Below are 25,976 nucleotides of genomic sequence, written 5' to 3'. Positions count from 1 at the left end.
CTTCCTGGTGCCAGTGTGCTGACAGCCAGCTCTGGCTGCAGTGACATCATTTCCCTGCAGCTGCTTTTTACACTTCAGTTGTTTTTTAGCTGTAGACAAATTTTCCATATGAGCTGTACAGAAGTTTTAATGGATAAATAGGGAGCTAAGTTGCTAACTTGACTATCCATATGGTCTGGATTTAGTGACCTTAAACAATGAGATAGACAAAAAAGGGATTTTTTTACACTTTCGGGAATGTTAACCTGCAAGGCAACTTTGTTTAAAAGTGATCTTTTTCAATGTTACTTCACAAACAACACCAAGTCTAGCAGCTGTTTTTGTTGTTGTTTGTTTGTTTGTTTGTTTGTTTTGGTACTTTTGCATCAAAAAATCCCACTCTAAGCCTGTTGAATTTGTCAGTGTTTAGTGGTTTTAATTATGTTGTGTGACTTGCCCTTTCACCCATATCTCACAGTGTGAGAAGGAGAATAATACTTGCATATCTGAGGATGGTAATTCAGAATGACTGGTTTAAAAAGAAGCCAGAGGTGTTAATGAGCTTGGATTTTATATTTGTTTTCAAGATGTCCATTTAGAAACAATACAGAAAGAGAAATATGTACTAATCTATGTCACGTTGCATAAGCATCTCCAAATTGCATAATATTTTATGCTCAAGGCCATGTGAATAAATTGGATTTCATTTTCTTGAGTAATGACTTCTCATTGCATCACTCTTCTGCCAAGTAATGTAGCTTGGCAAGGTAGGAGATGACCTGCTGGAATTCAAATTTTGCATTGCTTTGTGCTGCCTAATTAAGAGATGGACTGGGAGTAGGTTTGATGCTTTTGGAACAGTATCCCTTCAACTCTAATAGCAAAAGGAAGATTTGTTACAGCTCGTGGTTTTCCTTCTGCAGAGCTGGGATTGGCTTCATGGGCTGGTTTGTCTTTGAGCACCTTCTCATCCATCTCCAACACTACAGAGAGATGTCACCAGGAATTCTTTGCTTCTGCTGTAATTCACCTTCTTTCTCTGCCTTGGAAATAGGAATATAACATAAAAATTTATTTATTGGAGTAGTTTCAAGTAAATCCCATTAAGGATGGGATTCCATGGATCCCATAAGGACCCATTCCTTATGTTTTTATTTATTTATATTTAAAAGGATTAGCATCTCTGCAAAGAGTTCATCTTAAAACTGAATTGTTGTTGTGCTGTGTGACTTGTATTGCTTTGCCTGATTTTTGGATCAAGCTTACTTTATAGAAGAAGTATGACGCAATCCCCTAAATCCTTTGAACCTGCCCAAAAGCCAGTGTGGCACTGCAGGAACTGTGGCTGATGTGTGTCCTCCATGGGGGCAGCAGCACAGGAGCATCCTCAGGAGGCAGCACAGGCTGGTGTGTGTCCTCCATGGGGGCAGCAGCACAGGAGCATCCTCAGGAGGCAGCACAGGCTGGTGTGTGTGCTCCATGGGGGCAGCAGCACAGGAGCATCCTCAGGAGGCAGCACAGGCGGCTCAGGGCCAGCACCGGCCCACGGAATTGCAAATCAGTTCCACTGAAAATATTACCAGTTCTTGCAGGATTGAAAATATTTCTGGTGGGCAGCTGACACCCAGCCCTCTGCATGTCTCACTAAGCAGATGGAAGGTGGAAAGTGAAGGGTGAGCGTTTCTTCCCTCTGGCCCTCCATGTTACTTGTTGGCGTTCCTCGGTGCGTGGATGTGACACTTGCTGTCATGTTTCTGATGTGATGCACCAGGTCATGGTGTGCTGGATGTGCTGGGTCCCTGTCCCAGGGACCCTAAACTGGATGTGCTCTGGGTCTCTGTCCCTGCTGCTGCATGCAAATGCTCCCAGGGATGAGGTTGCTGCACATCCCCTTCCTCCTGAGTGTTGTCACACCAAGTACATAGCAAGACAGAAATCTGCTGGACTTCTCATACCTCTCTCTCCTTCTTTGTCTGCATTTGGGGTTTGTAGAATGTAACTTTTCTTTGGCACAGATGGGAGATGCTTGGTACTACTGCCAAGATCAGCCTCCAGGCCTGCAGTGGGAACCTGCAATAGTACAGATACTTTTGGAGAGCTGCATAAATGCTTTGCAGGTAATAAGGTAAAAGCAGGTCTCCTCACCAACAGATGATGTAGCAGGTCCATTTCTTCCCCTTTTAGCTTGATTTTTGAGAATAAGAAAACAGTTCCTTTGCTCCAGGGTTCTGCTTTGGGGATCTACATGTTGAGGTCTCTTCTTTCTGGACAAAAATTTCTACTTGTGCATATACTGCCAGCCCTTGCTAATAGGGCAGTTCACCCCAAGGTATGCACATGTATATTTTATATATATGTATCTAAAAGATATGTATGGAAGCATAGGCCAGAAGCTCATTTTTAAAAATGTTTGTCCTTAAGGCATTTTAATAGTCTGTCTCCATACAACAATGCTTATAATATGCTAAATATTCAAAAATTTGTCTGCCACTAAAGCCCTCACTTTGGATTGCCTCTGCTAAACTGCCTTGGGTTTGTGTCTTCATGGTAGATGTTAATTCATCTTTTGGTGCCAGAATTTCATCATGGCCTTTCTTTCTTGTCCTAAGCAAGGTGAAACCTTTTCAAAGCCTAGAGCCAGATCCTGTGTACTGGATTCCCTCTCTTGCTTTATTATTCCAACATCTTTGCCCACCTCATGGCAGTACTGTGGGCTGATCCCTGCTGATACTGGAGTGGGTGTGGTTGTCTTCTGCTCAGTGCCATCCCATGGCTGCAGTTTGTGCTCATCTTTTCCTGTTCCCACTTTTTCTGAGTGGACAGGAGTGCAGGCAGCCAGCCTTGCCTCTCTCCTTCACCCTCATGTCATTACTCATTCAGACTTTAAATGTGTCACCACGATAATCTCTGCACCAGAACCGTGTAGTTCTTCATTTTTGAAATGCCAAGCATTTCTTCCATTTGATGTTAATGACTATTGGACATATATGAAAAAAAATACCTCCTCCTGTTCTTTTTTCAAGGTGCTTATTCCAGAGATTGACCTGTGGAAGCTCTGCCTGGCAGGGAAGGCTCAGCAGCTGGCAGTAGTGTTCTTGGTGTAATAATTACCATAAGGCTTCATTGTGTGGAGGACTTATCTCACAGTTCTGAAGAACAGAACAATGGGATGGCAAGATAAATGTGTGGTAGTGCCTGCCCCAGCAAATGTGTGTTTGTGGACATGCTTATCTGATTGAAGGTTAATTTAATCTCACCTGACAATGGTAGATAGTAGTGTGTGCTGGTGTGTTAGGTAAGCCTGGTGTGTATTTGCAATCAAGAACTTAGGTGATTTGCTAGACTGAGTCTTGGTGAGCTGCAGATAAAACATTTAAACTAAGGTTACTTACACCTGGTGACGTACTTTAAGTCATCAGCAGAGAAGAACTTGCATTTAGCTACAGAGCCACTAAAGTCTGCCTTGCCTCTTCAGCCTTCATGTAAGTAAAAGTATCTCTCCGGCCTTAAATCTTTTGCTTGCTCAGTGGGTTGAAAGCTATTTTAAAACAAGCACTGGTGCTTGAGGTCTGCATCAGTAATAGAGGTAAAATGTAAACTCTTGCTTAACACCCAGGGTATTAGACATTAAAAATGCATGGAATTCGAGGGGGCAACATACTTCTGTGTACATGTACCTGATGGTTGACTGCTAGTGCAAAACACTGCTCTCGCCCTTCGTCCCAAATGCCCTTTTCCTATGCATGCAAACGCGTGTGCGCTTGGCTCTTGAGTGAAATGGTTGTTGCTGATGAAGAAGTCTGATCTTTCCATCCTGTTTCTTCAGCTGTGGTCACTGTGGCACAAAAACGCAGCTCCCAGAGTTGTGGAACAAACTGCTGTTGCTGGGGTTGAGAGGATTTCTTGGGAAAATGATGTGAGCAGAGTGGGAAAATAGCTGAGAAACTGCTCCTCATCACAGAGCTCTTGCCTTGCAAGTTCAGTAGTTGCCTGGAAGTTTGAAATAACTTATTTGCCACAGAGGAAATCAGGATATACTCAGACAAAATGATGCAGGTAGCTGGAGGTCCAAGTTCTGATTGCTCCTTGGAAATTCTCCTGGTTTATATCCTAGTTGGTGGTCTTGAGGATTTGCTGTCTTCCCACTGGCAGGGGAACATCCACAAAATTAAGAAGAGCTTGCTAAGTTCGGTCTGTTACAGCTTCAAAGCACTCTTTTTTTTATGGTCTAGACATATTATCTGCTGGGTGAGTTACCAGACCTTGGGAAAATGACGGTTCACCACGTGTCAGTGGCTGTTTTGGACCTGCAGAAGATGAGTTAATCTTGTGCAGATTAAGATTTGTAGGTGCCCATAGTTGTGCGTATTAAGAGCATTGATGAGGCTCCACAGCCCCCAGCTAACAGGTTTTAGCAATTTGTACCAAGTCCTTTGTCAGGCAACGTGAATTTAATAACCACCTTACTCCTGGAGCCAAGGCTGTAAGAAGAGGGTGAGTGCTGGTCACTGCAGTTGTGTTTGCTGAAGCCATGGCTTAATTTAGCAGAAAATAATGCCCAGAGCCACACACAGTGCTGGCAAATGTGGGGGCTGGGGGGAGATCCAGGGGGGCCTCTGCTGACACCTTTGATAGGTGTTAAATTTTAAATGTGAAAACTCAGATCTGCTTAAAGTAATCGCTGGGTATTAGGTATACTCACAAATATTTCAGTTCTTCAGCTGGTTTGGCAGCATTATTCTCCGAGATGCTGAACCTGTGTAGTGAATGAATTCAAAGTGACAAGCTGGAGGCATTCCTAATTCAAAGTGCAAATCTGGAGTCATTCCTGCCATTCAAGAGAGGCTTAAGGAATTTCTTATTGGCTAAATTACAAATATGTAGCATTTTGCCCAGCACTGCATGGCAATTTCAACCTGCCTGACCGTGACAAGATTAGTACTTTTCCTCCCTCTCCCCAGCAGTAATTTTTTTTTTAAATTAGATTAAGAAGTACCAGGCAGAGATGCAAAAGCTTGAAAGAGTGAAAACCAGCCTTACCTTGAATGATTCTGTCTGTCATTGGATTGGTTCCTTAATTAGCCCCATGTCCTTTAACCTCTTGAGAAATAAGTAAGGGATAAATTTGGGGATAAAGACAAAGACGCCTGGAGATTTACCACACACCGCTAGGTAATTCATCAAGGAATGTTGGTAATTAGCCCTGCCTCTTTCCTTTCTGGCTCATTTAATAAAACTGGTTGATTTAAAATAATGCCTGCTGGTTCATTATCGACTACTTTAAGAGCCAAGTTATGAACTTGAAACAAAACCCAGTATTGTGTTGTCTGCAAAGGACCTGGCAAGCGTGTATTGTTTTGTTTTTTATAAAAAAGAAATTGCTCTCTCTGGTCATCAGTCTCCCCAACTTGATAATTAAATATTACTTTGTTTGGATTATCATTTGGCTTTTTGGGTGTATTTATTCCTGGTGTCTACTGCTGAGAGGCAGAGAAGAGGGGAAAAAATCCAAGATCTTGAAAAGGTATGTGTCAGATTGTGTTAAGGAAACATGGCCTGATGGAATTCAACTGAATAAGGACTTTACAATAGTAGTAGTTGTCCAGTTGAGGAAATGGGCAACTGTTTTAACCCTTTATCTCTCAGAAGTGAGTGCCAGCTAAGTGCCTTGTTCTTTGAGCAAAATGATCCATTTTATGAACCCATCTCTTTAGTGCTTGTAGTGGAAATTTTCCCTGAGCTGAGGACAGAACTCATCTAGTTTTTATTTACTTGGGAAACCATGCACCCATCTCTCTTTTTCTTTATAGATGGGAATAGCATTACTGGGAAGTTAAATGAGAGGGTCAGGCTAACACTGGATCAGCACTGCTGCCTTTGCAGTTCTGGGAGAGTATCTCAGTGTCCACTTGGAGTTTGTTACAGCAACGCTTGCTGGCCAGGGGATCTGGTTGAGTCAGTCTGCCTGAATTAAAGAATGAACTTACTGTAAATCTGCCTTTAATAATTAATGTCAGACTTAGGTTGCAACACCTCTGAAGCTGTTGTGGGCTTGAGGAAAAGCTGGCAGTGCTGGCCTTCTGCTGATGGAATCCTCTGTAAGACTTTGTGAGCATGGAACCTCTCAGTGTCATTTGGAGCAGAATTGGATGTAGTGTTTCAGTGCAAATAAGAAAGAACACCCTACTGCTTATCTTCCATCCATCTATTTTTCATCCTCTGGGGTAGTGCTTATTCTTGGAATCTTGTGTTCCATAGGTGCTTTTGTGACACAGCAAAACTACGTCTGCTTTTATATGCTTGGCAGATTAATAAATAAAAAAAGATACTAAATGTGATGGCCTCTGTGGAAATACAACTCTGCCAGTGATTCTTTTGTCACCAATGATAAAAATAGCTTCCTCCTGCAAACAGTTGCAGAGGCCTCTGGGGTGTTGGGGTAACAGCTCAACCCTGCAGGTTGTCACTGGAAGTTCTGCCACTGGATGCCAGTTACCTACTTATTTATTATTTTGAGACGTGTTAATAAACTCTGATAGTTTAAATTTATTTTAAACTAGGTTTGTTTTTTCCAGCTTGTAATGATGTGGAACAGAAAGTCAAGTATTTTTTAACCAAAATAACCCCCAACAAACAAAACTCTAATACAATTTTTTGTAAAGTTAGAATGTGCATGCCAAATTAATAGTTTGGGTTTTACACATCATACTATTATAACATACTGGAACAATATTTATTATAGACCTTTGTGGCTTGGAGTCCTAGACTTACTGAATATCAGTAGTTGAAGTTCAAGTCAGTTTGAAAATTCTTGTGTAAGTTATATAGTGCAAACAGATTGTTTTTGAGTTGATCCCCAGCAGCAGGCACTTCTACATCAGTATTACAGTAATTAAATAGTAATTCATCGTGCTGCACTTCCATAATTTCTCAGCAGATGGCATTACGGTTTCCAGGACTGTGTATTCCTTGGGAAAGCTCTCAGCTGCCAGGGAATTCATCATTCTAAACTATTCCCTTCACCAGTGAGGGCTAATACTCAGCTGTTAAGCCTGTTTTGACACATTATATTAATTGTGTTGTTCGCTTGTGCTGTTGTATTTTATTTTCCCAGAGGTGCCTTTGAGCAGGTAAAAAGCTGTATGTGATAGTTATTGCATTCAAAAACTAAGGCAGGCTGCCTGTTTTTAAATAAACCGCTGCTGGTGTCCAGCAGAAGTAATGAACTTTTTCAGCAGCTAAGACTAGAACATCAGAAAAGGTTAAAAGACAGTGTTTTCTATTGAACATTCCCAATCCTCAAAGCTATATAAGACACATCTGTTCTGTGTTATATTCTACCCCCTTCCTGCTTTGTGACATAAATTCTGGATTTTGTGGAAAATGTCACCTAGTGAAAGAAAAATCATTTGGAGCAGAAATGCCATTGTGGAAACAGTAACAAATATTAGTGTGTTCCTAAATAAATGTGGCTTGCAGAGCACAGAAGGCGTCAGCTGTTTTTGGGCACCCCTCCTCTGTGCATCCCTGGCTTCTGATGATGTTTTTGTCACTGACCTGGCTGGAATCCGTGTCCTGTCCCCCATGGACACTCTGACATCAGCAGGAGCGTGTCTTGTGTGTCTAAAGAAACCAAAGTTTCAAAGAGCTGGTCTTCTGTCTGGGAACAATGTGCTCCTTGTATCTGTCTGTGTGTCCATCCTCTCCTCCTGAGTGCAGAGAGGGGCAGATCTGCTCACCAGGGAGCATCACAGGCCATGCCAGTGCCATGGATCCAGAATGAGCTTGGGGCAGCAGCCAGGCCCCTGGAGTTATCCTGACCTACAGTCCAAACCACTCCTTTAATCTCAGAGGAAGCTTGGAAACTAAGCAAGGCAAATCAAAGCTTGTATTTCAGGCTGCCTTCCTAAAAGTCACCCAGAAGTTCCTGGTTGAAACCAAAACTAAGTTTTGTTTGTGAACGTAATGTGAATTAAATCTTTCTGTTCTGTCAAAGGAAAATATCAGTTGTCTTCTTGGAAATTAGTCCCTTCCTTGAAGACATTTGAAGGCTGAGGTGTAGCAAACAGCCTGTCTGCCTCTCTCAGGTCTTCATAAAGCTTGTGCCAAGGACCTGCAGGCAACACACTAGACTTTGTGTTTAAGACTACTTCTGACTTCCTCAGGCTGGACTTTTCTGCTTGTGGTTTTTTATATAGGTGTGTGGATGATTTTTTTTTTTTTTTGGTGGATTTGGGCAACCTTGTCAGGAAAAACTTATTCCGATTTACCAATATCAGTGATCCGGGGTGCCATGGCCCTTAACCAGCATCTCTATCCTAACACCTAAGTGATAAACCTACATTTGGGGACACAGCTTGTTTTTACTGGGAGGGAAGACCTGCTGTTAGTTCTGCTACATGTGAAGTAGGGCTGTTCTGTTGAACAATGTTAACATTTCAGAAGCTGCTTTAAAATTAATTATAGTAGTGCTTTAAAGTTCATGTTTGTCTTGTTAAACAGAAAATTCTGAGAAGTGAAACTTCTGTTTAAAAAATTGTGGCAATCATCTATATTATCAACAGTTACTGATTGAAAACTTGTCCATTGAGCTGTCTGAAAGCACTTTTTCTGTAGTATTAATTTGTCTATTACACGATTCTGCTTCCTGACTGCCACCAAAACCATACTTTGCTGAAATATTTGTGTCTCAAAGAAACTGTTTAGGGAGGGAATAAAATGACCTTGAATGAGTCAGCACTTATGTGTAGCAATCGTAAGCCTTCCGTGCTCTTTGCTTTCCAAAAGGAAATGAATTCTGGACCACAGGCACCATTCATTGCAGGGCACTTAATGGGCTCCATTCACATGAAAGTTCATATATTCCTTAAGGCTTCAGCCCTGTATGGTTTGCTGTGTAAAAGGAAAAATACTATTTAATCATGCTACTTTGGCTTTTCAAAAGAGTTTATCCTTTTTTGAGGGAAGGAGTGATTCCTTCTGCTCTGTAGTGCTGCTTATGCAATTAGTGTTGGCTCTGTGCAAAGTGCCACTTCCTCCATGGGTCACTGTTCCAAATTGCCTTCTGCTTTTCCCTGCACTGTTTGATCTAAGACATAAGGAGAAAGCTTCCAGCCAGGGCTTCTGCAGGATTATCCTTCTCTCTGAACTTGCACCTTCCCCAAGGAAATGAATTAATTCCATTTATCTGCCTTGGTTAAAGGCTGGAAGGACTGAGTTGGGTCTCAGTGGCTCTGCATGATCTCAGCACAGTTTGGATGCTCCTCCTTGGATGCAGAGTGAGGAATGTGCTGATTGCTACTGGAGCCAGGGAACAATGACAGATAACTGTTAGAGGAATGCAGTTCAACTTTGTGTTTTCTTCTCTGGTAGCTGCAATTCCAGAAAACATGTCCAGATAGCTATTGCTGCCAGCTGTCAATAGGCAACTGGTGGGATAAGTCAGGAGCAGCTTTGGCTGGTACTCAGTCACGGAATCCTGGAATGATTTGGGTTGGAAGGAACCTTAAACAACATCTAGTCCAACCCTGCTGCCATAGAAAGGTGATTTTTAAAAATCACTGTAGTGGTTTTGATTGCCTGGGTTGTTGGTGTAGTCCTGCAGACATCTGTACCTGTGTCACAGGGAGCTGCTGTGGCAGGGCAAGAGCAAACAGTTGGACATCAGCCCTGGCACCTTCTGGGGCTGACTCTGCCTTCAGTGTGGAGCAGAAACACCGTTGTGAAGTCAATTCCCAGTTGTCCCCAAGTGTTACATATTAGCTTATTTTTGCCCAGTGCTGTTGATGAGTATTAATTAGATTCTTGTCAGAGGAAATTAAATCAGGAGACCTCGTGTTATGCAGCCACTCCTGGGAGCTCAGTCTGAGAGCAGGCTAGAGCTGATCTGACACCAGTGACTTGAAACACATCATAGTGTTCTGAACCATTCACCTCTGGGTCCGACATCTCAGACCACACTGTTGGCTATGGTGGATGTACTGGCATCTCCTTGGCTCCAGCAGATGTTAAAATATCCTAAACTTTCACTTTTCATCTGCTCAAACTTCGTTTAAAATAAACTCCACAGTGTGAGCTTATTTGTATTTTTGAAGCAAATTAAAAACAATTTGTTCCATTCTGTTGTGTTATGCTAAAAGGATTTTATACTTGAGGTTTAAAAAAGGACAAGGGAGGTGGGGAAGTCTGAGTTAAGATCTAGTTAATCCCCATCTAGTTCTCTAATTACATCCCTAGCATCTGGTTGCCTTGAATTGTGTTATGTTCCCATACAGTTCCTTGGGCAGCTACAACCTCGTGTGTGTTGTCAATCAGTGATCTGAGATATGTTGTGAAGTACATGTCATGTTTGTATTTTTCAGTGTTAAAAGGAGATGCACAGTTTTTTGCATAAATACAACTTTAGTAAAAGATACTTTGCCAGTTTCCCCTTGTGGACATCAAGCTGTTCTTGCAATAGCACTTCAAGGGTTATGTTAGTGTGGGTCAAGTGCGGTTTAAAATAGGATTCTTCTGAGACCAAGCCCTGCAGGCCCTGAATTTCTTTCTCAAAAGACATTTTGATCTTCTGACAAACTATTGCTTCTGAATTTCTTGGTGCTTCATGTTTGCAGCTAACCTTTGGAGAACTGGAATGATAACACACACTCCTCTTTGTGTTTTGTGAATGTGCCTCCCCTGGTGAGTCGATGGCGTGTGCTTTTTGAAGTTCAGATGAAATCATTAAAAAGAGTTTTCTGTAAGATGTTTGGGAAGATGGAATTTTTCTGGTGTCATGTAATAAAATATGTTTCCAGTCCTGCAGAAAGAGCGCTAACCCTTACCTTGACCGGATTTCACACAGGAGACAATCAAGAGCTTGTAGTCCCTTGCAAGCTGGAGGTTTTATATTTGCTCACATGCTGCAAATGCTGCTCTGACAGGTTTGTGCATATGTTGGAAAAACACCATGGCAGAATTTCAGACTATCTCTTTATATAACCTGTTTTTCAGTCCTAAAATTTTTGCGATAAGGAACATTCTTGTGCAACATCTGTTGAAGTAATGAACCTGAGTGCAGTTCTTTATTACAACTGCAATATAAACAGAACTCCTGACAGCTGACTGGGGTTTTGTCCAAGATTTCACTCCTTCAGTTGATGGTCCTGCCAGTGCCCCATCCTTTGGCCTCATTGAGGGTCATTTATGTGGACAGCAGCTTCTCATTTCACAGGGTAAATAATTATTTGCCTGCCATATGTGAAATACCATGAGGAGGAGGATTTTCAACAGCTCATCTCAGGGAAGACGTGGAGGGGCAGGTGTGGGGAAGGTTAAAAAATCAGCCAGGGGATGTATCTTGTTTTTGTAGGTATAAAATAGATTGTGATGTCATGGCTTCATGCATGTAAAGCTTGAGATCTTAAAGGGCTGAATCGTCGGCATCCTTGTTTAATAAATGAGCCCATGTTACTCTTGTTTTTCTGGGAGCCAGACGATAGCTACTGTCTGACTGTTGTGGGAATAAGATCTTGGGGTGCAGAGGCAAGGTCATGCAGCCTGATGCCTGTTTGTCCTAAATATGTCTTTCTGTTACAGAATTACTATGGTGACATGCCTTTAGCTAAGAGATAACTAAAACACTAAATTCCATGGTGGTTTCTGGGTTTAAAATGAAGAGTGAAATAAGTTTACTTAATTTCTTACTCTTGTTACTTTGAATCTCTTGTGGCTGCTGTGGTGGCTGCTCTGGCATCTACTTTGTGAGCGACATGTCAGGAAAGGAAAGATGTGATGTTGCTTAATGGAAGTGTAGGACTTAAGCACTCCAATCCCAAGGAAGAGCCGCCATCATTCAAAAGTAACCCCGACAGTGTGGTTTTCAGTTTGAATGCTCGTTGTGGCATCATTTTGGCCCCCTGGGTTAATTCTCCTCCAAAGCGGTGTCATGCTACTCCACACAAGGAGTGACCCACCTTTGTGGCTTGCCAAAGTCCTCAGAAAAATCCCTGTTCTGGTATTTAGCAGAATACTTCAGATCAGAGCCAGTTGAGTTTGCATGAAGGTGACTTGGATTATCTTACCTTAGCAAACATGATGATCAAGCACTCCGAGGGACTGAAACTCTTTTATTATAACTCAGTAGGTTTTAATGCAGTAATAAATAACAGCACAGCTCGTTGAGCAGAAGGATAAAAATCAAGGAGTTCAGTGGTAAGCCAGCTTGCATTTCCTTCATGTAAGTGAAGTCAGCGATTTATTATTATTTTAGGCTGTGTCTAATGGTCGTATTAGTGGTGTGAATAAAATGAATGTATCTGGAGTGTTTTATTCTTCTGCTTATTCAAGCCTTCCATATTGGGGCTGACATGAGACATCATCAGCTGTAGGCAAAGTGGTATAGAGCCCAGCAAAGTCCTTCTAATTCTTTATTAGCTGTAACATGTAGAAGCTCAGGGCATGTTACCAGTGTAAAACTGGTTTGGGTTAACATTATCTTCATTCTCTTTCTTCTTCTGGTGGCTCTGTGTGTTTGCTGTAAAGCAGATCCCCTCCAAACAGGTATGTTCCAGGACCAGTGACCTTTTTGCTTGTAGCCAGTGTGTTGCCAAGTGCTTTGTTAAAATAAATGGTCCTTTCAGAATTGTTTCACTCATATTTTGGGATGCGTCTTTGAATGTTTTGGTAGGAAGACTTTCCAGTTGATGTTGAAAGCTGTTCCAGCAAGCACTGTTTGGGTTTTGGTGTGTTTGTGTTTTCACACTGGGCTCATGATTGGTGGCATGCTCTTGGTATGTGCTGTGTAAGCGACCTTGAGAGCAACCCAACGTGTCCTGTGGAATTATGTGAACAATGAATGGAGCAGACTTTCACTTGATCTTTTCCAGACAAGTAGGTCAGAAGTGTAGATGTCTTTGGACAAGTAAGCAACAAGATGTGGAGGTTGGGCTTGATGGCCTTTAAAGGTCCCTTCAAACCCAACTATTCTGTGACGTCCTGCTGATATACAGTGTTCCTCCAAAAAGATTTTTTTCTGTGATAACCTGAGTTGCATTTGAGTTTACAAATGGCTTTTATTTAAAAAAGAGAAGGATACAACTGTTTCTGTGTGTGGCATTTGGGTGTTTGATAGATTTTGATCTGGTGCCATCTTTACGTCTCTTGTGTTTCAGTGCTGAATGTTGAAGTTTTGTAAATAAATACTTCAGAAGCCCACAGGCAATATTGTGTACACCAATTCATTCTCACAGGCTAATGCTGTGGATATGAAAGACTTGTAAATCAAACTCACTTCTTGCTTAGCCCCAAAATGCCAACAATTACTCTCCTCAACCCTGGAAGTTATCTTGGCACAGGTGTGTGTCCATGTGCTGTATATTTGAGCAACTCTTCACAAACCTTACAGTGACAAATGAGACCAGATTTAAGGGTATCAGGTTTTAAGATTTATGAAAGCAACAGGTTGGGTGCTTTTCCCACTCTTACACTTTTTTATTCATGGTTTGGGCAAAATAGCCAGTTTTAAGTTAATTTTCATCTATGAAAATCAGTCTTGCATGGCTCATTAAGAGAAGATCGTACGGGGCAAAATGGATTTACTGCATTAAAATTTTGAAGCTACTTGAATTTTATTTCTTGAAGTCTGGACAAGCAAATAACCTGTGCCACTCTGCACATGGATAGCTCTACAGCTCTAAGAAGTTGATAACAAGGAGTTTCATTTAAAAGTCAGCATGTGCTGTCTCTCCTGCTGTTTTAAGCTTAGCTCTGGTTACTTTTTACCCAACATCTTCTATAAAACTGGTTTCAATTTTTGCCATTATTCATTTTGTACGAAAGATGCCATTATTTTTACCCAGTCCCATTTGTGTTCTTCACATTTGACAAATGAGTGATGGATGAGCAGCCTGAGCAAAACCAGGTGTGGAAAAGGATGCCTCTTCTCCCTTGTGGAAGCTGCATACTCAGGGCTCCTCAGGAGCTGAGGGAAAACTCACGTTCCTCCTTTTTCATATCAGAGTGCATGCTTTGTCAGGTTTGGGCTCCAGAAATATACCCACAATCTCGAAATCCTGTGCACATGTGAAGGTTGATGTGATTTAAGCAGCGCTCTGACCTGGCTTTCTGGGCAGAGGATGGGCGTTCTGCACCTCTTCCCTGCCATGGGAAATGAAGTCATTAAAACACCCATTTTTGCAGCTGTCTTACAGGCACTGCAGACCTGGGAGCTCCCATGCTCTGTCCCTCAGGTCTAGCAGGGGTTACTGTGGGCTGGAGCAGTGCCAGGGTCAGTCACCCCTGGGAAATGTCACTGACCTGTCCAGGCTGCCAGGACGTGACTGCTACTCCGAGCTGGCCTGGCCAGCACCGTGCTTGGCAGCCCCTGAAGGAAGATAAGGTTGGACAAATTGTTTTACTCCTCTAATATGACTCTTTTAAGCCAGTAGGGATCTGTGTTAGAGGGCTCTGGTAAAACTTGTGTTGGTGCTGCTTGGGCTGTAGCAAGGGTGGGGGGTTGTGCTCGGGCTGTGGAAGGCTTTGCAAGGGGAAGCTGGCAGATTAGGTGGCTCCAGACCATCTGCCTGAACTGGTTTTGGGCTTTCAGGCAGCTGAAATGTCTGTAATCCTGTGACTATGCTCCCTCTTGAATTCACATCTCTATGCCAAGTCTTGCAGGAGATTTTGGAAGCAACTTTATGTCTATCTTTGACAATTCCTGTGAGGAGGAGTCATCGGTGTCCTACTGTGAGTAATGTCAAACCCTCTAGTGCTGATGCAAGTGCTGCTCAGCTTCCTTCTGAGAGAGAAGGGTGGCAGAAGTGGACCTAAATATGTGGTGCTTGAATTAAGCTTTTCACTGTGATAGTACCATAACTCAAACTTGTGTGTCAGGTGTAGTTGTGTGGCTGCTGTTGTTGCCTGTGAAGTCAAAATATTTACTCTCTGAAGCACCTGGGGTAGGTAAAATCATTGCAGAATATTTGTGCCTGACATTTTATGGAGTCAGTTGCTTGTCTGTCCTAAAATGTTGCGGTGTTTTTTGGTATCTTCTCAGAAACTGTATAAAATAAAAATTTATGGCATGTGTGTTGGGAAGTAAACAGTTGAAATGTTGGTTTCCTAACAGAAAAGTAGCAAGACTTCAAAGGACCTAATTCTGACTGAAAGCCACACTTGTAGAATGGCAGCCAGCAGGCCACTAACATGCAAATTACGTCAGTTCCTATCTCCATGAGTACATTTGGCTAAACTCTCTTTAATTTCCTTGGATACCATTGTCATGTGCTTCTATAGCTAAAGCACAGTTTTTAAATGCTAATCTACAGAAACTTTATTCTTGTTTGTTTTGTGGCTTTCCCTTGGATGAAAAGTCACATTACACAGAGGAATTTTTGGTGATGGACTAAACAATGCCTGGTTGTGTAAATGATGATAATCCTGTACAATGTGCCTTTTCTTTTTCATAACTTTGTGCTTGAAGATGAGTGTTGGATTCACTTACTTAGACTGCAGTCATGATGGCAGATCTTAAATAACTTTCTCCTATCTGCTTTGGTTTTCAAGTTCAGAGGGATTTGGGGTGGATTAGGTAACCAGAGAGTTTCATTTGCTAACTGATGTAGTTTCCTTGTGTTTGCTGTGTCCTAAGCTGAAATGATGGAATCAGCTCACCATGGTTGTCATTCCCCAGTCAGTCCAAGTTACCTTTCATCTTTTTCTTGCTCTTGGACTTTCAGGTCAGTGTTGTTCTGGCCATTTTTCCTGGGTAATGGGTTAAAAGAAAGGGGAGCAAATGTACTTTGGAAAATTTGGCATTAAGGGGGGAATGGCAGCTGGAGAAATCACTGAAAAGGTTTATCTATTACTAAATTCACAGTTGGCCCTATGGGGAATCACAACCCAATCAACTTAATTTTGATGACATTGTAAATGAGGTGGCTGTTCCATCTTGGAGGACTGGGAAGGTCTCAGAATGCAAGAGGACTGAACTTCTCGTGTGAAGCTACTTCAGGCCACTGACGTCTGTAGGGAGGGAAATGTGATGTTGTTTTTTAATGTTTGAATGCAGCATGTGAGGAGTTGTCTTTAAGGATGAGTTAAATCATTGTCTGGTCATTTGGATTGCTCCAAGTTTCATGGGAGGAGGGTACTTCCTGGCATTGCAGTGAAACGCATGATCAATAATTAATGAAGTTAATTGAGGGGGTTTTATGGTCTTTAAGATTCTCAGACTTAGTGACCAACCTATGGTGAATATAATTTTACAGATTAACAGAATCTTGAACCTGTACTGGAAAACTTAGGAGAATAAATGACTCTAAGTGGCACTAATTGATTATCTTTCTCAGATATCATTCTCCTCATTTTTTTCCCCCTAGCAACAAAGAACAGACACTAATTTATACAGCTCCCTGTTTTTATTCAAAGTCCTAGCAAACAGCTTGTTCCTGCTGTTGTTGGGTCTTTATACTTGGAAATGATGAAGCAGCTTTGAAGCCCAGGACTAGCATGGTTAACAGGCATGGTTGTGCAGTGGACACAGCTGAAGCCTGGAGCCCTTGCAGAACACATCAGTGGATGTGGTTTTGTATCGTTTTTCTTTGGGTACCGTTAATTGTTAAATGACACGGAATTTTAACCTTTCTTAAAAATCCCATGACATTTAGCTGTCTAGGCAACAAAAAGTTCTATTGAACTGAGAAAACTGACCCAAAAGTATTTTACTTGTAATTGTAAACTGTAAGTCCTAAGGCAATTTGCTTGAAACAAATGGTCTTTTTAATTAAAAAAAAGGAAAAAAAAAAAAGGGGGAGTGGGATGGGGAGAAGAGTCTTCCTCCCGCTTGGTTCGCTGTCCTCTGAACATCTCTGGTATGTCCCTGCTGAAATAAAGCATTGAGTGCTTCAGCTCTACTGTCACAGGAAGCTTCAGGGATGTTTTTGGTGAGAAAAATCTTCTGTGTGGTTTTGGGGACAGGGATATGCTCCTTCCCTGCTCGTGGGGGCCAGAACAGTGGGGCAGCCTGGAGCTGCTGGCATTGTAATGGCCTTTGCTCACTTGTGTTCCACCAACAGAGGATTTTGGGGCATCTTCAGCTTTGCTTTGAAAGCAGCAGTACTTGGAGATGAGACAAGTAAGATGATGTGATTTGAAGTAGTAACTGCAATGGGAAAAGCAATTCTTGGTGTTCCACCTTCAAGAAATACTCTCAGCACAAGACCTGCTGGGTTTGTGCTTGCTTCCAGAATTTACCCATTGCAGAGAAATCAAACCTGTGCAAGGACAAATTCAGGAGTATTGTAAGTAACCCAGACCAACTCCCTGAGCCTGGTTACCTTCATCCAGATGTACCAGAGACTCAAAGCTTAAGCCTGCAGCAATTAATTGACTCTCAGCTATGGCTGAACTTGATGGTCTTAAAGGTCTTTTCCAATCTAAATATTTCTGCGATTCTATGACCTTGAAGCTTTCCTAGAGGACAAGTGGTAGTAATGCCACAGTTCATTAAATATTTTTATTCTGATGTAAGTCCCGTTAGTTTTTATTGTTAGCCATTTAATTTCTGGATTACACTGTGCAAAACACATTTGCCAAGCCATTAGGCTGCCCTGGCCTGTGCCTGCCCACGAGTGAGCTCTCCTGGGTGCCTCTTCAGAAGGAATTTGGTTGCTGCAGCACTGTTCCAAGTTCTTGCCATCATTAGCAAGTCATTAGTAAATTTAAGTCTGAGTGATTCCCAGCAAGACTCGGCAGAAGGAGCAAGTATCAGCAGTATTGTTTCAGTTGTTTGTGTTGGCTTCATGCAGAGGAACTACTTGAGCCATGTGCTTTGTGCTTAAGCACACAGCTATGCTTTGTGTTTAAATTCCTGAGTCCTTGATCACTTAGCAGGAAATATTTTTACTTTTGGAAACTGAAGGAAGTGTGTGGGTCTGCTCAGAGGTTCTGTCATTTATGTGTAATATAATGAGGACTCTGAAGAATGTCATCTGACATACACCTAAAATTCCCACTGATACGGTTTGTGTGCTTAAAGCTAGTGAAAGTCATTGATTAAATGTTTGCTTGATTGATGCCAGACCCAAGGGCTGGGAAATCTGTTCTATCTATATGCATTATTACTGTTCTTCCCATGATGTGGAAGAAAATAGGCAGCTACTCAGATACTTGAACTGGATGTATGCACTGGAATTAGCAGTCAGATTTCAAGGTGAGTGAAGGTATGGGAAAGTCTTTCTCCTGCTTCAGATAATGTTGTTCTCCATGGTATTCCAAAGTATGAGGGATGAGTGCTGAGTAGTCAGGGTGGCTCCATCCAACACTTTTCTAGCCCAGCTCAGTCTTGTAGGCCTGAGCTGGGTTACACATGGGTGCAGTCAGGTTGGTTTCTTTCTACTGCCTTTCTCTGTGCTTCATCTGAAGAAAAGAGATCCTGCTCAGTGCCAGCATGGCAAGAGCAGATGGAGCTTGAATGGCTGACGGAGAGACTCAGTGCAGGAGTGCCTGATGCTGGGGCCAGCCCATGGAGAAGGGGAGATGCTGCTGAGCTGGCATTGAAGGCTCTTCTGGAACTGAACCAGTTTTGGGGCTCTACTTCTAAGGCAGTGTTTTACTCTTGTAGCCAAATTCTTGTGTTACTAGAAATTCTTATGTTGCTGTGATAAATTTATCTTTTTTGCCATCTTGTCTTAACTAATTTCTGAAGTTCTGCAGATGATAATAATAATTCTTACATTACTTCTTGTTTGTCAATACCAAAATGCCCAAACCCCAATGTTCTGCTCAATTGAGTAACAGTACAGCAACACTTTGGTTGAGATTGCTGGAGATAGAGGGTATGGAGATCCAGAGGATTTGGTTTCAAGTGGGTTTATTTTTCCTTTCATGTCCTTATTCAGTCACATTTCTTAGGAAGTATATCCAAACCAATAATTTGTCATCTTGCACTTTGTGTCTCATGAATTTGGACAAACAATAGGAACTATTCTTCACCCAAAATGCTAGAAGGGGCTGAGGACCAAAATTAGATCTTAATTCAAAGCTTTTATTCATGGTTTCAAGTTCAGGGTTGTGGAATTTCATTGTAGGGTTTATGTAGGGTTTTTGCAGCTCTTTGCTCATGGGATATTTTGTCAAAAAGGAAGAGTGCTTTATGGCTCATCTAAAGAGTGACTCTGGGGCATCTTGGGGAGTTTGCCCAAGCAGGCACATTTAGGTTGTCTTTGATGTAGAATCTGAAGACTAGGATACTCTAGGCCAAAGACAAATTCTCAACAAACAGCATAGAGTTCATTAGGGTAGTCCCCACCAGATTTCCATGATGGAACTCCTAAGGAAACTCAAGAGAGCAGCCAGTGACAAAACAGAGCATCAAAGTCTTTTTCGTGTCATTTTGGAGCAACTTAATGACAGATAAGGCAGTTGTCTGTGTTCTTTGGTTCATTACTAGACTTGTGTGAGCTTGTGACATGTGAACTCAGAATTTGCCTTCCCTGGCATGCTGAGGGCAGCGCAGGCCATTAAAAAAATTAATAATTGAGTAGCATAATAAAATATTTTAATGTAGAATAGCACAACAGAAACACAGGGAGAGTATCTTCTTGTGAAATAGGTTTGTGTTTCACCAACAAAAATCCTTTCAATTGGGCAGTGCGTGTCTCAAAACTTGACATGTTGTGGATTCAGTTAAGTGTGTTGGTATATATTATAAATAATGTAGTATTTGATGATACAGGATTGAGATGTAAATTTTGGAATTTTGCTGGTGTCTCTCCTGGGAGTGTGAAGGATGGACAGGTGATGGGTGCAGAGAGGAGAGACTTTGCTCCATCCTGGAATGGAGATCAGCAGAGGTACCCGATGCCTGCGGGGGAAAAGGAATGTGCAGATTCTGTCAGGCAGTTAGGGATTGGTTTTAAAATAACATATTCAAAGATAAGTGTTACAAAAAACACTTGTTTACTGACAACTTCATCTACTTGGAAGAGGAAAATTTAGTGAAAAATAGATTTACCTGGATAGTGTAGCTTTTAGCACTGATGATAGGAAAATTGATAATGCAGTTTGGGACTGACAAAGTAAGTGCTGCACTTATCACAACACATTGTTGTCTATTGATACAGTGCAACAAAGCAGATTAAACTTTGTAGAAATGCTATCTTAATGTGCTTCTCTGTAAGCTCAGATTTCAGAAAATAATGCCAGTTGGGCAGTTTTTATGTGTTTGAGTACAGACTTTTACAAGGAGCTGGATAGAAAGAAAAAGTAAGTTCTGGAAGATGTAGGGACTGTGCCCAAGTGCAGATAGGTGCAGCTGGAACATGCATTAGCCCTTTGTCAGCCATTCCTGAATGGGAAAACTTCTTGCAACTCTAGATTGAGGCAGAATTAATGACTTTGAAGCACCAGGGAAGCTGAGGATGGGGTAGAGCTTTTTCAGGTGCTTCATGTTCTGCTGCAGGTCCTGGGTTGTGCTGGGAAGCTGAGGACAGGACTGCAGAGCCCTGTGGGTTTATCCAGGGCACCCACTGCCAGGGAATATGTGTTAGGCTCATAGGGCATTTATTCAGTTATTTCTTACTCTGTACTTAAAAACTTTTAACCTTACTGCTAAAGAAAACTACCATTGTGTATTAGTAGAACTGGAACGAAAGCTGAATAGCGACTTAGCCTTGAGCGAACTGTCAATCTGACTTTGATAGCCCATCACTTAAAAGGTCCTTTTATGTTTATGAAAAAGCATGACATCAAAGCCAGGGGGAAAAAAATTACCAATACTTAGAGCTTAACTTAAACTTGCGTAACTTCCAAGAGGAGGCCTTGTGTGAACTGTTTGTTTGTCCACTTGCATGGCTAATTAGCGTAGGTTACTAAAAGTCTGAGCAGTGGCCATCAAGTTTCTTCTGCTCTTCTGGGGTTTCTTGCGCTTCCATATGTGGATCCCTCAAACTGGAGTAGCATAGGCAAAGGATATTGCAGTCGCTTCTCTTGCAACCTCTAGGTAGCATGCTGGAGATGCTTGAGTATAACCATTATCAGGTGAGTTGTTATTGGAGATTTATTTTAAAACCTGTTGCTAAGAGGGTGTACAGAGTACAGGAAACCCTTTTCATCTGGTGTCTTGGGTGTTTTATTTAATTTTTTTCATGCCAATAAGCAGGGGCCATGCATGGTCACTTGTAACAGCAAAAGTCACTTTAATGGAATTGTTTTAAAGCAAAATAACTTCTCAGCGTGTTGCTGTATTTTGGGTTGATTTCTACCTTCCAATAATAACGTTAATGATCAATGAAAGGCGACAAAGAGTTTCCAGGATATGGTGGAAAATTTTAATGGGAAAAAAATGGCCTTTCTTCTCTTGCTTATTTAGAGTGTGCAACAGTTGTTCAGTATGAGGATTTTCATATTTTGTATGTAAAAAATTCCTAAGTACTGAGAAGCTTATCTTAAATACAAAAATAGCTGTTGCTGACGACAGTGATTGATCTGAAATGAAACACTTCTTTTCTTGCATCTTATTTGCATGATGTGTTTATAAACAGGCTGTCTTATTTGTATATGATTTAGGCTGTATATCTGAGGTATAAATAATCTGTAGGCAGAAAAAGGTGTCTTTGTTTCTTCTTTTATTTTAACCAAGGTATCAATTTAAAAAAAACCCAAACATTCAAAACCTAAACAACCAATAACAGACCTTTTCTATCTCTGTTATTTGATAGTGGATTAAGGATAGCAATCCATACTTCTTGATTTTAATTGTTAGCTACTAACAAGTAAAATGAGTCCTGCAGTACAAGTCATTTCTCCATATTTTAGTGAAAACTAAATGTCACATAGCTGAAGGTCTGAACTCAGAACTGACTGTTCTGGAGTGTCTGTATCAACTGAAAACCTGAGTGTTGGTCTTAAGTGAGAATTCTCATGTTGTAGAAAAATAACTGGAACTTCTTGGTGTACTGGTAGTAAGTCAGCTGTTGAAAGACCAAATCATCAAGTGGTTTCTTGCCACCAAATGCGAGTTAGTGAAGCACTGTGGGCTTCCTTGGAGCTGTAGAGGTTTGTCCTTATGTCACAAATCTATAGCTGAGATCCATAGCACCTGCAGTGATGTTGTAAAACAATAAAACCCTTTTATCCTTTTCAAATTGTGTCGTACAGGTGCAGACTCACCTTGAGAATCCAACCAAGTACCACATTCAGCAGGCCCAGCGGCAGCAGGTAAAGCAGTACCTCTCTACCACTCTAGCAAATAAACATGCCAACCAAGCCCTGAGCTTGCCATGTCCAAACCAGCCTGGGGATCATGTCATGCCACCTGGGACGGGGAGCAGCGCGCCCAACAGCCCCATGGCGATGCTCACTCTCAACTCCAACTGTGAGAAAGAGGTAAGAGCTCTCCTGTTCGTGTTTTCAGTAAAACAGAGCTGTCATCTGCTTTAATTAAGTTGTTTTAAAACCATATTTGCTCACTGTTAAGGTGTTCTGTTTATCTTTTTCTGTTCGTCGTGAAAATGTAAATGTTCGTCGTGAAAATGTAACTCTGTGTCTGCCTGATTAATAGATATTTTTGGCAAAAAGCCCGTGTCCCTCCAGCTTCTTCTCATTTGAACTATTTTAGCTAGTTTATACTTATTAAAACTACTTTTCTTGTTCCCCACCCCATTGCTTGATGCACACAGTGAATAATTGACCTTTGGAGAATACAAAGCAGCTTTGTAAGCTGTAGCTTTCTGGAATAATGTTATTTATGGCTTGTTCGTCTAGAAAGTGCAAAGAGCATAGCAAAAATAACTGAAAAAGCACAAAGCTATTTTGAGATATTTTAGGTATTTTTATGGTAAAATTTGAGCAAGTCTCCTGCATAGCTGGAAGGCCAGATTATCCCAGCTAATATGCCCTGAAATGTTACTGGTTGCTGTTCCAGTGCTGCAGATATAAGGCTTCAACAGCCTATGTCTGGAAGTCCTTTGCAACCTTGTCTTAATCTTCCGTGGCAAAAACTGAGTTAGATGTTACATGTGTGCTCAGGCTCCAAAGGAAAATGGTTGGGAAGATATTAACAAATATAAGAATCATGTCAGAATTTTTGTAACATGAAAAGTAGGAGGCAATTGTAGAGTTCCTCTTGTTCCCTCATTCCCGCTTCAAGCTTTTGTGCCAGATTTTTAGTACAGATGCATTCCATGAGCAAAATGTTACACAGCTCGGAGAAACAGTTATTACAGAACATATTTTGCACGTGCAAGGGTAATACTTGTGCTCCATAGTTTTGAAAGAAATGAAAATGAGATATTTCCATCCTATTGTCCCAGCTGTACCCAGACACTTTTTTTCTTGAGGATATTTACAGCTTCACTTTGCTGTGTCATCAGGGACGTGTGTGCATGACACTATTTCATTCGTGCTCTTTTTGGGACTGAGACTGTGCCATGAACTCAGATCCATGCTTTGCTTTTTCTTCTTCTTTTTTTTTTTTTTTCTTTTTTTTTTTTCTTTTTATATCTGCAGGGATTTTATAAATTTGAAGAGCAAAGCAGGGTTGAGAGTGAGTGCCCGGCTCTGAATACACACTCACGAGCATCATGCATGCAGGTACTGGATGACACAGGAGGTGGAGCACAGGTCCCCTTTCTAATGAGCATGTTTCTTTCATATTATGTTAAAAAATAAACTTACCCCACAGTGTCTTTAAGAAGTTGAATATAAGATATATTTAAGGTACAATACAGCAATGTTGTTTATTAGCACTGGTGTCAAAAGCACGTGAAGATACCTGGAAAAGGCTCATGCTGTTCTAGCACAGTAATGCCATAGCAGAAGAACACATCAACCATTTAAGGTCTTGCATCAGGAAGTCTTTTCTAACTGGGTTTTCCAAGGCTGCATGGATGTGGGTTTGCCCTGATAATCTCTAAGTCCACATTTCTATGCAGATCACACTTCTGCTTTAAAAAACGATATGAGAAGGCTTTAATCCATCTGTGGTAATTCATCCTCAGTAATCACCCTGTTATATTTTCATTCTTTTTCTTAAAACTAAGGGATTTTTATTTCTTACCAGAATCAGTAACAAGACTTTGGGTATGGACTGTAGCTGTTAGTTCCTTTCTTGCCCTCACTTCCAGTCAGTGTAATTTGTTGTGATCACACTTTCTGGAGCTGATAAAAAAATCCCATGTACTGCTACTTTTACCATCACCATTATGCATAGATTTTGTAGATCTCTGTCATTTAAGCTCTGTTTTTATAGTGAGCAAAAAGGAAATAGTCCTGTCCTGAAATAGTCAATCCTGCAGGACAGTTTGGAGCACGTGTGTGGGTGCTGTGGAGGGCTGTTTCCTCCTGCCTGTGCAGGAGCTTATGGAGGCACCTTCCAGCCCAGCCACTGAAAGAAGGTGTTTTGTGCCACCTAAAATCAGCTCTGAGCTGGGAGGGTGTGTGAGGGACGTGAATCTAATGGATTCTGCTCTTGAGGGTCAGCAGCAAATCTTTGCTCCCTCTCCTTCCCTGCAGGTGTCCAGGGCTTGGTGTTCTGCCTGTGCCCAGGTTTTTGTCCCATTTTATGGAGGGCAAGCAGCAGTGGGGAGAGGGAGTCATGTCCTTAGAGTCATTTATTCCACAGTTTCCTCCTCCGCTGCTGCAGGAGGAGCAGTGTGTCCGTGGGCAGGAGGTGCAGGGGAGCTGCTGGTGGGAGGAGGGGGTTGGACCATGAATCCTCAGCCCTGCCATGAGCTGAGTGTCCTGCCTGGACAGCAGGAGTCACAGCTGAGGGATTGCCCAGCTGCACAGGCACCTCTGAAGTGCTTTGTCAGGCTCCTGCGTCCCTGTGATTCTGATAACTGTCTTGTTTCTCTTTGTCCACCTCTCTGCTACAGATGGATGATGTGATTGATGACATCATTAGCTTGGAGTCCAGTTATAATGAAGAAATCCTCGGCTTGGTGGACCCAGCCCTGCAAATGGCAAACACGGTACAATGGTCCTTTCCTTCTGGTTTCCCTGTTAGGTCTAACTGGTTTTCCTTGAGAGGAACCAAAACTGCAGCAGGACTTTTCTTCCTGGCAATTAAGTAGTTATTGCATTGTGCTACACAGAGTAATTAGATTTCCTTTGAAGAGTTTAAGGTGATACAGTTGCAATGAAAAACGTGAATTTAAAAATACAAGCTGGAGTCAGGACGAAAGAATACAAAGGACAGTTTTGCTTTTCTGATTTCCAAGTTAGTGGTGAGAGGATTGCAATAGAGGAGTAAACTGTGTTACCAGGCATAGCTCATTCCCACTGATATTGAAGATTGTCATGGACTTTATACTTTGGTTCAGAAAAAAAGGAACCTCTGGCATCCCAGGTTCCTGAATGTTGTCATATTCAAGTAAGAAATTGGCTGCTGTGTGTTAGCATCCCTGTCCAGAGACACTTCCTGTTATCTCTGACATCCCAGCTTTATCTCTGCCTGATTTCAGGTGGGGAGAAGTCCCCAGCTAGACGTCAGCAAAGATGTTACAGAATTTAGCAGGAGGAAAAAAAATTTAGAAAGCAATCTTCCAAACAAACAAAAAGGAAGGAAGAAGGAAGATTGAAAACTGAACAAGGCAGGGGATGTGAGAAACCTGTGATAAAAGCCAAGAACACAGAGGTGCAGAAAGCACTGAGGGAAAGCACAGGTGCCCTCCAAGTGGCTCTTTTGGTTTGGTTCACATTGCTTTGAGAATTAATATAATCATACTTCTGGCATAATCTGATTTTGATCTTCTGTGGAGGGTAGCTCCAGTGAATTTTTTGCCTTAGGCTTAAGTGCTGTTAGATCTGGCTGAGTAGATGTCTGCCAGTGCTGGCGTCTGTTTCTGTTTCATCTGGTGCCAAAATTTACAGCTTACCACAGAGCATTGATTTTGTGGCATAGGTTTGCATTTGCTGACAGTAGCTGTCTGATGTCATGTTAACCTTGTCCTGTGCTCCCACAGATTCCCACAGCCCTCTCAGAGCCGTGGTGGATGACGCAGGCAGCGTCCCACCAG

At 41.8% G+C, this 25,976-nt stretch overlaps 1 protein-coding gene across 5 annotated transcripts in view; it reads left to right on the top strand.

The window, feature by feature from the left end:
- MITF (melanocyte inducing transcription factor) overlaps nucleotides 1–25,976 on the top strand; it is a 44,276-nt gene that overhangs the window by 2,719 nt on the left and 15,581 nt on the right. For 2 of the 5 annotated variants that reach the window (XM_005420169.2, XM_031056348.1), the window contains 3 exons: nucleotides 22,117–22,344; nucleotides 23,467–23,550; nucleotides 24,834–24,929. In XM_005420169.2, coding sequence (XP_005420226.1) covers nucleotides 22,117–22,344; nucleotides 23,467–23,550; nucleotides 24,834–24,929 — 408 coding nt within the window. Of the gene's footprint in view, nucleotides 1–14,419; nucleotides 14,704–22,116; nucleotides 22,345–23,466; nucleotides 23,551–24,833; nucleotides 24,930–25,976 lie in introns of those variants that run through there. The other 3 variants (XM_031056349.1, XM_005420171.2, XM_005420170.3) reach the window with 3 other exon arrangements.

This window comes from Geospiza fortis, unplaced genomic scaffold (genome assembly GCF_000277835.1).
Source record: "Geospiza fortis unplaced genomic scaffold, GeoFor_1.0 scaffold70, whole genome shotgun sequence".
NCBI classification, from domain to species: domain Eukaryota; kingdom Metazoa; phylum Chordata; class Aves; order Passeriformes; family Thraupidae; genus Geospiza; species Geospiza fortis.
This window is presented reverse-complemented; position numbering and strand designations above follow the sequence as displayed.